The sequence below is a fragment of the Macaca fascicularis genome, chromosome 11 (assembly GCF_037993035.2).
Source record: "Macaca fascicularis isolate 582-1 chromosome 11, T2T-MFA8v1.1".
Classification (NCBI taxonomy): Eukaryota; Metazoa; Chordata; class Mammalia; order Primates; family Cercopithecidae; genus Macaca; species Macaca fascicularis.
Window position 1 is genome coordinate 106,030,757 of NC_088385.1, and position 15,001 is coordinate 106,045,757.

General features: G+C 41.3%; 1 protein-coding gene across 22 annotated transcripts in view; it reads right to left on the bottom strand.

Moving 5' to 3' along the window:
* Positions 1-15,001, bottom strand: part of ANKS1B (ankyrin repeat and sterile alpha motif domain containing 1B) — a 1,288,070-nt gene that overhangs the window by 302,644 nt on the left and 970,425 nt on the right. The window contains exon 18 of one of the 22 annotated variants that reach the window (XM_074005818.1): positions 11,138-11,516. Coding sequence (XP_073861919.1) covers positions 11,484-11,516 — 33 coding nt within the window. The 3' untranslated portion in view covers positions 11,138-11,483. 22 annotated transcript variants of the gene reach the window in all.

Sequence of the window (15,001 nt, forward strand, 5' to 3'; positions counted from 1 at the left end):
TATTTACTAAGCTTAATATAACTCGGGCAAAACATTTCTTGCAAATTATTCACCATAATCTTTAACATAGACTGGATTATTAACTTTAGGGCATGAATTACTTTCTATCCAGGTTAATGGTTTTTGACCCTGTTACACATTATAATCACCTGGCAAACCTTTAAAAATGCATGCCCAAGACCCATTTCAACCAATGAATGCAAATAACTAGGGATGAACCTGCGCATCTATGCTTTTTAAAATTCTCCTAAGTTATTCTTATGTATAGTGAGGATTAAAAACTGACCTTGACTCTTATTAGCAGTTACCTTATTCAACACCATTTATTTATTCAATCAAGTAATCATTATGCACTTTTAAGTGTATAAGTAGTTGCAGTACATATAAGGACATCCAAGAAATGCAGGTTTATAAGTTAGTAGTCATGTTGTATAATATTTTGTGTAATGTGCCATTTATTCTCCAGGGTGGTACAGCCAAATGCTTATAGAGACTTTCTCTGCTGGTCACTCTTAAAAATTCAAATCAATTTATAAAAGTAACTTGTATCACAAAAAATTAGCCAGGCATGGTGATGCATTCCTGTAATCCCAGCTACTCAGGAGGCTGAGGCAGGAGAATCACTTGAACCTGGGAGGCAGAGGTTGCAGTGAGCCAAAATCACACCACTGCACTCCAGCCTGGGTGACAGAGTGAGACTCCATCTCAAAAAAAAAAAAAAGTAACTTGTATCATTATTGCTTTAACTCTCCTGCACTCAGGTGAGTGTATGAACACACACATACACACACACACACATTGCTGGTAATAATCAGAGCAAAATAAGACTACTATGGTTGACTATCATCAGATTATACTCTTTACAAAGTCAGGAGCCTTTTAATTATTTTAGATCCCCCTTCCACAGAGTAGAAATCAATATATGCTTGTAAAAAATCACGACTGGTAGTGATCCCTATTAGTAGGAAAAGCTTGAGCAGTAAAGTTGCCTGTGCCCTGGAGAAGTGCTGAGGACTGGAAATTCCTCTAGCTTCCACCTATTTGGGAAGACCCTTGGATGTTGAGTCAACATTGGCAGGTGTGAAAGGGAATGACACCGGGGCTGGCAAGAGGATCTGGCAGCCAATTAGCAGCTGCTTGTTAGAGCTCACCCCAGACTGCTGTGTGGCTGCTCATTCTGACATTCACAGACACCCCTGTCACAAATAAGCCACCTGGAGCTCTGCAGTCATACAAAGCAGCAACAGGAGTGGAGAAGAACCACGTTTGTCAGGAAGGCCCTGCGTGCAAGAGAGGGGCAGGGCAGAGAGCGGAGTAGAGCTTGGAGGCTATAGTTGTAATAAGCTTTCAGGAAAAGAGAACTGAGCACCTATTTTATTTTATTTATTTTTTAATATTTATTTATTTATTTATTTATTTATTTATTTTTGACATGGTCTTGCTCTGTCACCCAGGCTGGAGTGCCAATGGCACAATCACTGCTCATTTGCAGCCTGACCTCCTGGGCTTAAGTGATCCTACCACCTCAGCCTCCCAAGTAGCTGGGGCCATAGGCATGTGCAACCATGCTCAACTAGTTTTTGTATTTTTTATAGAGACGGGGTTTTGCCATGTTGCCCAGGCTGGTCTCGAACTCATGGACTCAAGCAATCCACCTGCCTCGGTCTGCCAAACTGCTGGGATTACAGGCATGAGCCACCGCACCTGACAAGTACTTTAATCTGAGGAGACATAGAGTCTCATACATGTGAAGTCTTGTTGATGAAAGATAGGAAGATGGAGAGGAGCTGGAGGAGAACATGATATTAAGCCAAGTATTTAAAAACTACTAATGAGCCAGGAATCAAGCTGAGTGCATTCATTCATATGTTAATCAAATACTTTTTGAACATCTTCTATGTGTTTCAGGTGTTGAGAGTGCACAGGTGAGCATGTGTTCTCCAGGGTGAAGGACACTGGGGGAGATTTAGGACAAACAAATAACAAACACACATACATTCAGGGTAACATGATAGAAATAGATGGTCAGGAGATACCACCTCAGTTTGGGCGATGAGGAAGGCCTTGACCCAAGGAGGTGACATAATGTGAGCTGAGATGATGTGGAAAGTGTTGGGGCTGAGAAAACACCACCCTGAAATGAAGACCTCAGAAGCAGCCTCAGAAGCAAAAGTTTTTCTCTGACCTTCTCCTGCCCTCCTGTTTCTCAGTCCCATTCTCTCCCAAGGTTAGCCATGGAAACTAGATCCCTCTTCCCCAGGGTGGGTCATAGAAACCAGACCCCCTCTTCCCCAAAGCCAGCCATAAAATCTAAAAATATTACTCTAACTTTTCCTCCACCTTTCTATGTGAAGACTGGCCACAAATAAATTATCTGACTTACCTTGTTTGACTGTAGGTCGTAAGACCCCCATTCCAGACAGGGTCTTGTCCAACACTCAGAATGAAGGAATGCATGCTCAGGGGGACCAAGAAGAATCTAGACAGACAGGCCTTCCTGGGTTTCCTCACTCAGTCTATTAGCATTAGATCAGACCCTTTTTTTTGGTCCAATAATATTTCTGCACAGCTGTCCATACTTGGTTGAAACCAAGTGTAAAACTGGACAATCTCCCCTGTATTTTTGGGTCTTCATCCTGAAGGCTCCCATGTTTACATGCTAAATAAATTTGTATGCCTTTTCCCTTAGTAATCTGCTTGAATGTGATTTGATTTTTCAGCGAACTTTTAGAAGGCCAAGGGCAACTTTCTTCTTGGTCCCAACAAAGGAGAAGGACAGAGATGCATGTAAAGCGGTCCCGGCAGAGGAAAGAGCAACTGTAATTGCCCTGAGGCAGGAACACGCTTCGAGTTTGCAAAGAATCAGATGATATCCAGGCTAGAATCAGAGTAAGGGCATGTTTGGAAGAAGTGGAAAAGGCAGCAGGGGTTAATGATAAGCATGTGGCCATGGCTGGGCTTCGGGAAGGGTGAGGTTTGAGGTCTTTGTGTTTTGGTCTGAAAGGGACTGAGGCTCCACTGGGTGAGCTGCTCAGGGCACATCCTGATGCAGACAGCCTGTTGGCTCTGTCAGCAGCTCTCCCATCCTCCCAGCTGCAATGACTGCTAAGTTGGCTTTGCTTTGAGTATTCCAATCACACAGGGCCTGCACCTCCCTTCATTCCTTGGGGGTGATTTTAATAGTTCCTCTGTGTGCACAGTGATTTTGAGGCAGGAGATACATGAGGGACTGCAGCAGCATAAGAAGTCAGTGGTGTCAACGTCTGACAACTACCATGACTGAAAAAGTCAGATTCCTGAAGTGACTTCATTTATATTGCCATATCCTGACAGAAGCTGAGGCTGCTCTTGGTATATGAACTCAGTATCATCTTATATCTATGGAAATACAAAAGAATGGGAGGGTTTTTTTTCCTTAAGCAAAAGGAAAATATTAACTCAAGATCCAAACTGTTTTATTCATTTGTGAACTCCCACAATGCCTTGCTTACACAGTTATTTCACTGATTCTAGAACACACACTTTTCCTCATTTACCATCTGTGAAATGATAATGCATCTTACAATCCACAGTGCCTCACAATTGCCGTCACATGGTTGTCATAGCTCATGCCCACATGCTTGGTCATAGCTGCTCATGTGTTGAGTATAATTGGCATTTAAACTGTGTTCAAAATGATTACATTATAATTTGGCATTAGTAGGAACTCAGTACTTGGAAAGATACAAATACAGTAGGGAGAGGATAATTTGATATTTGTGAAGCAAATAACTTCACTGGAGAAGAGACTGCTATGACATATTTTCTCTAAAAGCAGTAACCATGTGCATTGTGGGTCTGAAGGAAGGAAGATAGCCACAAATGCATGAAGCCTTATCATGCTTTGTTACTTCAATATATGAAAAAGATTACATATTACATGCCAAGGAACTCAACAAAGGCAGGAGTAATTGACAAAGCCCTCTACATGAAGGAAATGTTCAATCTGTGTGAGGCTGTTGTGACGGGTTTATGTGTTGGACAGAATTACCATAAGGCACTGTGTCACAGTTTAATTGGCAGCATTTGTTTTTCTTTTGTAGGAATGCATAACATAATGATGCATCTTATGATAGATGGTATTTCTAGGTTCCATGAAATAGAGTGGAACAAAGTAGACGTTTTTTGTCTTAAGATGACTAGGGCTATGCAAATACTAGACCTCACGTATCCCATCGCGTTCAAAATGTCTCTGCAGTTCATTTACATATTACCAAAGAGCCATCCACTTGAAAACTTAAACTCAGCATTGTGTCTCAAGCGAGGTAAACCGAACTAAACATTCTTACGGCAACATGGTGGTGCGCGGTGGCTCACGTCTGTAATTCTAGCATTTTGGGAGGCTGAGGTGGGCAGATGATGAGGTCAGGAGTTTGAGACCAGCTTGGCCAACATAGTGAAACCCTATCTTGACTAAAAACACAAAAAACTAGCTGGGTGTGGTGGCAGGTGCCTGTAATCCTAGCTACTCGGGAGGCTGAGGCAGGAGAATCACTTGAACCTGGTGGGCGGAGGTTGCAACAAGCCTAGATTGTGCCGCTGCACACCAGCCTGGGCGACAGAGTGAGACTCCATCTCAAAAAAAAAAAAAAAAAAAAAGGAAAAAAAATTCTATGGCACCCAGGCAGATGATTGTGGAATACATGGCCTTAATGAAAAATAAGCTAACTGCTTAGGCAATTATTTCAAATTCAGTTTAAGAAAGTCACTGTGTTTTAGTGTCTGATTTTGAACATCAGGACTAAAGACCCCGAGGCTTTTTTCCTTTAAGGTACTGTCAGGTCAGCGTGAAAAAGCTGTTTGCCAGGGGAGCCAGTTGGAAATGAAAGAAATAATTTACATTCCTGCTGTGGGCAAGTTGTCAATCATTATGTGTGAAGCCTGTACCATCATTTTTCTCCTATAGCTACACAAGGATGCTGTCTTAAAGATGTAGTCAAGTTCCATGACAAATAGCAAGTCAATAGCTGAGGACACATTGCCTGGTGTGTGGTGGTAGACAAAGGGCACACACCTCTATTCCCCAAACTCCAGGCCGGCTGCTTGATGTAATAGCAGGTTGTAAAGTGAAAAAGCTTCTGCATGAAAGGATAGCTTTTACATGGGGTACAGAGCGCAGAAACATTTTTTGGCCACACATTGGTTTTTCTCAGCCATGGATCATAATGATTGTCAGTAGAATCATTTGTTTTAAATGCAAAGAAGAGCTGAAATGCTTCTATGTATGATTGCTCCTCGAGATTTCTAGAAATGTATGCTAGGTAACTCAATTTACCATGCCCAAATGGAACTCTTGTTTTCTCCCTCCAAATTTTCCCTCCTAAATATTCCTAATCTCAAGAAACTTCACGCCAAAAACATTTCCACTTATCCTCAATTCTTTTGATTTCTCTACAATCAATGTCACATTCATAATCTCTATCTTCCTTGTAAATCCTGACTCAAATATTCTCACCTTCTTCACCACAACCACTTTAGTACAAGGCACCACCATCTCTTGCCCCGACTACTAGGTGAATGTCTCAGCTATGTTTTCAATGACCGCCATCCCCATTCCCACAGCAGCCAAAGTGAGCCTTTCAAGCATAAACCTAACCATATCTCTCTCCTATTTAACACCCCTCTGATGCTCACGCTCACATTTAGATTACTATGCAACCTCTCTCCACGGCTCACAATACCTGGTCCTGGGCCACCACTTTGACATCTTTTCTACCAGCCTTTTCCCCGGCTCATGCTACTACAGCCACACTGGCTTCCTTGCTGTTCCTCAAACAGGCACGGTCCTGCTGCAGGGGATTTGCACTTGCCACTCCCTCAGGCTGGAGTGCTGATCTCTGCATGGCTTCTTCCCACACTTGGTTCACATCTCTGCCTAAATGAAACCTCCTCAAATAAGTCTTTCCTCATCACCCTTCTGAAGATCTGGTCACTGTCTATCCTCTTACCCCACTCTATGTTTCCTTATAGTATGTGCCACTAGCTGATATCATTACAGACTTATCTGTTACCTGCTTATTGTCTTTGTCTGTCTCTAGAATGTAAGTTCCGTGAGAGCAGGGGCTCTGTTGGTTTTGTTCCCAATGCATTTCTAAAGACTAGAACAGTGCCTGGCATATAGTAGGTGTTCAGTAAATATTTTCATTCAATATAAATACTGCATATACTTCTTCATACGTCTCCTTCCCAGTTGTACACTTTCTAGGCATACTGGGCCCTCACAAAGATGTATAGAGTGTGGACTGCCTTTCAACTGAAGCATTTTACCTGACATGACAACTGATGGCAGCACCCAGGGATGGCAATGAGATGGTGTGTGCATCACCCAAGTGGCCCTCCACAGTCAAGCAGGTCACTGAAGTCTGTCTCTGATGACCTTGCCTCCAATGTCTCCCTCTGTCTCTTTCTTTCCCATTCTTCCCCTGGCAGCAGTTCATTCAGTGGGTATTTTTAAGCACTGCTTTGTGAAGGGCACTGTGTGAACATATAGCTGAGCCCTCCAAAGTCAGGTCTTCAAGGAGTTTGGTGTCTGGTGGAGGGGCACGACGAACCCACATAAATATAAGGGCTGTTAAAAGGTGAAGTGTCTTGCCCCAGTGGAATAAGGCACTGGAAACTGAAATTGGCTCATCTGACGCTGAGTCCAGCCTCTTATCCACTCTGCCGCCTTGCAGCCCACCCAAGCCGGCCTTCCTATGGCGCTCCTCTGTAGTTTTAATCTTTGTTCTAAATCCTCCTTTTCCCCTTCTCTACATTCAAAGCACCAAATCCTGCCCTTCTTGGTAAAGTTATACATCAGCTGATGATCAGATCAGAGTAGTTCACAGTAAGTGAGAATGACTCATAGATTTAGTTCTCTCGGGTGGCGTTTGCATTGTAGCTTTTCTGTCCCTGTTGCAGCCAGTCACAAGGAGATACGTGTGTGGGTTTATCTGTTTCTATTTTTTTGCGGGGGACTGCAGGAGAAAGGATGCTACCTGGGGTCTGCTTATTTACTGTGAGTCTTTCTACCTCACCCTGCCTCTCAGACTCCCATGGACCAAAGCATGAAGTAGGTCTGGCCATGGGTATTTCTCCTTCTTTAGTACAATTTCTGAAGGGAAGGCGGTATTCCATTCTTGGCATTTGGGAGGTGGTGAAACAGGCACCCACTCTTTTCTCTCTCTCTCTCTCTCTCTCTGTGTGTGTGTGTGCGTGCGTGTATGTACAGTGGTGCTACAGGGTCATTTATACCAGCACGCCTCATAAATTGCACCCCTGTTCATCTTGTGCACCATGTGCCCTCCAGTGGCTGCCATGAAGAAGAAATGGAACTTCCTAAGGCAGCCATCCTGACAGACACTATTGGAAACTTTCTCTGTAAGGCTGAGAACATGAGGGAAAGACTGTGGATGTTCATTCTGTTGTTAATCGTATCTCTGTTGCAAGACCAGCCTAGTGTACCACCTTTCATGATAGAAGACATCTGTGAATAGAAAATAACAGGAATTGGTGGCTTTTCTCATCAAAATTCAACCAGTTCTCTTCAGACACTTCTTCACCTGTAAAATGGGAATGGCAACAGTGTGCATCTCATAGGGTTCGGGTGAGGGGAAATATATCAGGATATATGACATATACATGACATATATGTCAGACTCAGAACACTCTCACACAAAAGTGTCTTTAGGTCAATCAACAGGGATTTATTTGCCACCTCCAGTGTGCTAGAAACTGTTCTAGGAGCTGGGGATACAGGAGTCAACAAACTAATCTATGCCCTGATAGGGCTGATGGTGGTTAATAATCATGATAGCCAAGGCATAGGCAGGATCCAAATCCCCGCAGTCTAGCTCCAAGTCCCCAGTCTCCTCCATGACTCCATAGCGCCTCTTGTTCACTGAGCAAGAGAACGCAAATAATACACTAGCCATGACATTGTGAGTTGAGATCCTGGACCTCAGGGATAAAGACCTGTACTTAGCAGCCATCTACTTTGAAGCTGCTAGCTGAAACCTGTCCAAGAACATAACACTGGGGAAAGGAGGTTTGAGAAAAAAATTCTTGAGCAAGATTGACAATTAACAAAGGGGAAGATAAAGGAAGAGGGACTAAAACAAACTCCCATTATTGTTATTATAACTATTATTCCCTGTGTCATCTAGAGGAGTCAAGTAACCTAAGGAATCAAATTCAATGAAAAAAATATTGGTTGCATATCCACTCTGAGCAAAGAGTGGGTGTGCAACAAATATTTGAGCAAGGCATGAAAATGATTTTTCATTAGACACATACTTTAGAATTTCATTTTCTAAAATAGCTTTGTTTGATGGTCAATGAATTCAATAAACAATTTTCCAGGTTTTTATACATCTAGCAACTCCATGATCACACAGTGTATTTATCATCTATCATTCTCTAGTTACTGAATATCGGTTGGGGTTCCTGTCCCCCAGTTTTCCACGCATTTAGGCCCTCTTGCATGGTACCCTATCCAGGTCATCTTTTTCCCCCCGTGAGCTCCCACTAATCATCTTAGATTTTCTGAGATGGTTTTGGTTTCACATATTTTGAGTGGGGGCTTACAAACAATAATAAGATTATCCATAATTCTAAAATTCTCTATTCTTTTCTCTGATTAAAACCTTTGTGGGCCAGGCACACTGACTCATGCCTGTAATCCCAGCACTTTGGGATGCCTACATGGGAGGATCACTTGAGCCTAGGAGTTCACAATCAGCCTGGGTAATGTAAGGAAACACCGTCTCTACAAATAATAAAAATAAATTAGTCAGGTGTGGTAGTGTGCACCTAGTCCCAGTTACTTGGGAGGCTGAGGAGAGAGCACTGCCTGAGCCCGGAAGGTTGACGATGCAGTGAACCGGGATTGCACCACTGCTCTCTAGCCTGGGTGACAACAACAACAACAACAGCAACAACAACAACAACAACAACCATAACAAACATAAAACACCAAAATAAAACAAACCCCCAAAAACCTCTGTGGTGGGCTGATTGCAGTAATGGTCTCATTTCTTCATCCTTCCCTACTTTCAAGCTATTTACCGTGTGATTTTGCAGTTGCTCCTATTGAGAGGTGAACTATATCCTCCCCTCCCAAGCTGATTTTGAGTGTTCCATACAGCTTCCTTTGGCTAAGTGTTGGCAGATGTGATGTAAGCAGAGGTGTAAAAAAGCGCTTGCTCATTTTTGTTTGTTTGATGCTTGCTTTGTTCTGAAGACATGTCTGCGATAGCATACTAGAGAGTGGGGCACAGAGAGCCCCAGCTGTTTCAGCTGAGACCCTCCCAGGTCTGTCAACTCTCATATGCCAGAAGACTAGAGGCAACTGCCAGATGTGAGGGAGCCAGCTGAGATCAGAAGAAAATTGCAGCCAAGCCCAGCCTAAATCGCTGACCCACAAACTGCAAGCTTGGCTAAACAAATGTCTATTGCTTTAAGCCACTTCATTTTCAGACAGCTTGTTCCATAGCATTGTTGAGGCAATGGATAACTGATAATGCTTCCCATAAATCTTAGGAACTTGGAAGCTGCCCCTCCATTTGCCCTCCTTTAAGGAAAAAATTGAATGCTGTTTGCAAAGCATTGTATAAAATGCTTTATTAGATTATCTTATTGAATCCTGACAATAATACCTAGAAGATAGATATAATGTTATTATCCAAATTTCAGAGGCAAGGAAATTGAAGCATAGAGAAGGTTAAGTGACTTGACCAAAGTGCTTTTAGAAAAGCAGAGATTCTACAACTGGTCTTCTAAACCTTGGAAGACTGCTTTTAGCCACTGCTGCCTGCCATTTACTCTTTGGATTCTCCATTCTACCTGTTCTGCTGCCTACTTCTACCCCCTAATTAGGAGAAGACCTTGTGTTCCCATTTGGGATACAGATACCACTTTCATACTGGGTTTACTCCTAATATTTCTGTCCATACCACTCATGTAGATGGTTGTCTTCCACATTAGTCTGGAAATTTTTTGAGGGTAAAGACTGTAAAATACTTACATTTTTTTCCCTACAACTCTATGCAGTAATTTTTTTCAAAAAGATCATATTCATGTTTTAAGATAGTTACTCCATAAAATATATAAAAAGGTAAAAAATACTCTCCTAGAAAATATATGCATATTTAAAAGGGCATTGTTATTCAAATTAATCTAATTTGTGGAATACACAGTAGAGGGATTTCTTCATTTTGTTAAATAGTTTTAGTTATATGGTATTTGAATGTAGTGTTTGAATGTCTACAAAAATAAAACTCTCCTGACTCATTTATAGATTAAATCCAGAAGCAGGGATTAATACAAAACTGGTAGTGAATAAGTTTTGTTTTGCAGTTAGTTTCTGCATTTAAGAAATTGCTTTATGGTTCAGTAACTTGCCCTGCACTTTAGGTACGCTGCCACCAGGTGGCAGCAGGGTGCCAGGCAAAAGGCTTGTAAGCAAAGAATTTGTGTGCTTTCTGAGGTTCAAGGTAACAGCTCTTTCCTTAAGTTCAAAACGATTTTCAGGCCACTGATTTCCAATTTAGCATAATACATTTCTTTACTAAAATAGCTAAACTAAAACTCTAAGCCACCCTAAAATATCTTTAGAACAGATATAAATTCTAAGCTATAAAATCACCTAACTCATTATTACTTCTCTTCTCTAGCATCTAATTATTTCCGTAATGGCTTATACACCATGATGGCTTATATGAATCTTATACACCTACCTAATGATAGTGTTAACCATTGTAATTTACTTTGAATCTTTATTATCAATCTCTGCCATGGCACTGTGTATGTTAGTTTTCAAAATTCTCAATAGTTTTTCTCTAGGTAAAAAAACCTATCTGGCTTTCCTTTCACCTAAGACAGCAGAGGTTTATCTTTTCAGTATTATCTGAGATCTTCTCTTAAGACCAAAAGTATTTCTCCACCACAGTGGCATGAACACTGTTTATTTGCATTTCATGTGTGTATTTGCGAATATGGAGTACTTTTGCTTTCATATTTTCTATACTATATAATAATCTACTAGAATATTTCCCCTCTCAAAGCTCTTAGAAGCACAGAGGCAGTTTACCATACTTTAACAGAACTATAGCTGGATTTTTAATTTTTTTTTTTTTTTTTTTTTTTTTTTTTTTTAGCAACAGGCTGTGCCCTAAATATCTCAAGAAAAGACTTCTTTAAAGAACAAAAATCTCCGTGCAAAATTAGCAAGATACAGGAAAAATGGTAACTGGGCAAAATACAGGGAAAAAAGGTACCTGATTTCATTATAATATATAAAGCTCTGGAACAGATTCTAGGAGAGTTTAGATTTACAGGTGATAAATTGAGAATGAAGCTATCCCTAACCGCTGAAGCACTACTCTGCTGTGTTCGAAGGTCCTCTGCTTCAAGCACAATGAGGTCTGGGAGGCTGAGGGTTGATGCTGACGATTGAGGGTCAATGCTCATGGAGAAAGAAGACACCAGCAATTCTGTACCTGAGCACAATTAGAAAAAAAAAGGAGGGGAAATGTTCAGCTTCACCTTGAAAGTTGTTACACAAAGCTCTCCTTCTCACGTTCACCAAATCCAGGAGGGGAAAGACTTTGAGCAGGAGTAAGCCATGAGGGTTTGGACAAGGCTGGTAGGGAAAAATGATATGTCCTGGGCATACTGGGAAGCTGAGAGTTCAGGGCAGGTGAAAGGGGTTGGTGATGGGAATGAGGGAGGATAGCATCTGAGCGGTAAATCCTGGAACTAGAGTTAGCACATCAAGCAGGGCTATCTATGCGCCCAGGGTAAGTTCTGGCTGGAAGAAGCAGATGGCAACTAAGCTGTGAAAGTAGGCTCCAAGAGACCAGCTCCCAGTCTAACTCTGGGGGAGGGATCTGGGGAAGTCAGTAAGAAAAACATAGAGGGGCAAAAGAAAAATAAAATAGGAGGAGAAGAGAAAGGCATGGATCATAAAAAGCTCTTATTTGATTTTGAGTCTCACAGGAAACCCATGAAACCAGCAGGGCAGATATTTATTATCCTCTATTTACAAATGAGAAACTGAGTCCCAGAGGGGGTAAGTGACTTTTTTTAAGGTCAACATACCGAGGGGCGGATATAAGATTCAAAGTCAAGTGACCTGATTCTGAGCTAAAGATGAAAGAAAAGAGGGCACATTTGAAACCCTGACACACACACTGTATGTCCTACTCTTTGCTTTATAAACAGTAAGTAAAATTTTCAAACAATGGAAGCTTAGCCTTTTAAGGGTCAAACGGAAGCAGCTTTAGCCACGGCTGGAAAGCATTTCTGAAATGTATTATATTTGCCCTTGTCTCCTTTGAAAACTGACTGTAATCTACTCTCTTCTTGATACATGGGTTATAATTATAAAAATTGACCATATTTATGAACTTCTAATTCAGTGATACCCTCAGGTTCTATGGAGGCACATGAGTTTTTAAAAAAATTAATTTTTTTCTGCCCTACCTAATACATTCATGGCTAGAAATAGCTGTGTAGCAGAACTGACTGAGTCAGCTCCTTCTTCCCTCACAGCCACCTCTTCTTTCTTAAGTGTGTCAGCTGCTGGTACCTATCCACTGTTTCTGATCAAGTCATTCCCCTTATTAAAATCCTTTAGTGACTCCCTCTAACCACTGGTTGCAGTAGTTTGCAAAACAGGCTGCACATGAAAATCACTTGAGGAGCTTTTAAGACCTCCTGATACTCAGGTGCCAACACCAAAGATTTCAATTCAATTGTTTAGATATGGGGCCCTCACCTACAGGGATTAACATAAGCAGCATGAACTGTTGCTTCTGGCCAAGGTAGAATAATGGGGGCTAGATTTATCATTCCAATGGAAACAACTAGTAGTCCAGATGTATGTATTAAACAGTGGTTTTCAAGGCAATGGACATGAGGCATTGAAGGACAGTGATCCCTGAGAGACGGACAAACAAAATGAGCCCTGCAATTGCCGCTGAGAGAATTTCTAGGCCATGGAGCAGGGAGGACGAATTCAGAAGGAGTCTGCAAGACTCTTTAAATAGAAAAGATGAAGCAGAGAATCCAGGGATACTAGGGTGGCTAGAGTGTGCCAGGTAGAGTATTACAGAGGAGAGAGTTTTGATCAGTACATGTATGTGAGGAAATGGTATAAAACCAAATGAAAAACCAGCTAAAAAGATGAGTGGGAATAGTCCTTAAAGCTCAAAGTGGACTGGTAACACTGAGAATTGCAAACGATTCAAACTGGGAAGCCCTGAAATTCAAAGGGCATTGGTCAAGTACTCACAAGGGTATCGCCCTAGTGGTGGGGAAGTATTGTCAGTAGACAAAACAATACTCTGGCCTTGCCTAACGAACCTTAAAAACAAGATCTAAGAGATCAAAGACTATTCAAAAACTTCCCTGTATTCTAGAGCAATACCCGAAAATATTTGTAGGAACAGAAAAAAATATTCAGCATCCAACAAGGTAAAATTCATAATGTCTGGCATGTAATAAAAATGACCAGATACACAAAAAACAGTAAAGAGAAAAATCAATAAAACCTAAACCCAAACTGACACAGGTGTTATAATTAGGAGACAAAGATAATAAACCAGTAATTGTAAATGTATTCCATATGTTCCACAAGTTGGAGGAAAGACTGAGCATGTTTAATATAGACAGAAAATATAAGAAAGACCCAAGTCTAACTTGTGAAGATGAAAACTACAATCTCTGAGATGAAAAATACACTGCATAGTAACAGTGACAGATTAGCTATTCTAAGAAGAAAAGATAAGTGAACTTAAAGACATAGCAATAGAAACTATCCAAATGTGTCACAGAGAGAAAGAAGACTGAAAAAAATGAATAGGACATTGGTGAACTGTAGTCCAACTTTAAATGACTTAATACTGATGTATTTGGGGTTTCTAAATGAAAGGAGAAATAAGAAGGTGAGTAATGGAAAATATTTTGATGCTGGACATTGTGGCTCACAACTGTAATCCCAGCACTTTGGGAGGCAAAGATAGGGGGATAATTTGAGGTCAGGACTTCAAGACCAGCCTAGCCAACATGGTGAAAAGCTGTCTCCACTAAAAATACAAAATTAGCCAGGTGTGGTGGCACGCGCCTGTGGTCCTGGCTACTTGAGAGGCTGAGGCAGGAGAATTGCTTGAACCTGGGAGGTGGAGGTTGCAGTGAGCTGAGATTGTGCCACTGCACTCCAGCCTGGGTGACAGAATAAGCCTCTGTCTCAAAAAAAAAAAAAAAATTAAGAGACAATGACTAAAAAATTTCCAAAGTTGATGACAATGATAAGCCTCATATTTAAGAAGCTCAAAAAACTTCACACATAGAAAACATGAAAAAAATGATACCAATGTACGTAATAATCAAATTGCTATAAACCAGTGAAAAAGACAACACTGCGATTCCTCAAGGATCTAGAACTAGATGTACCATATGACCCAGCCATCCCATTACTGGGTATATACCCAAAAGATTATAAATCATGCTGCTATAAAGACACACGCACATGTATGTTTATTGCAGCACTATTCACAATAGCAAAGACTTGGAATCAACCCAAATGTCCATCAGTGACAGACTGGATTAAGAAAATGTGGCACATATACACCATGGAATACTATGCAGCCATAAAAAAGGATGAGTTTGTGTCCTTTGTAGGGACATGGATGCAGCTGGAAACCATCATTCTTAGCAAACTATCACAAGAACACAAAACCAAACACCGCATGTTCTCACTCATAGGTGGGAACTGAACAATGAGATCACTTGGACTCGGGAAGGGGAACATCACACACCGGGGCCTATCATGGGGAGGGGGGAGGTGGGAGGGATTGCATTGGGAGTTATACCTGATGTAAATGATGAGTTGATGGGTGCTGACGAGTTGATGGTTGCAGCACACCAACATGGCACAAGTATACATATGTAACAAACCTGCACGTTATGCACATGTACCCTA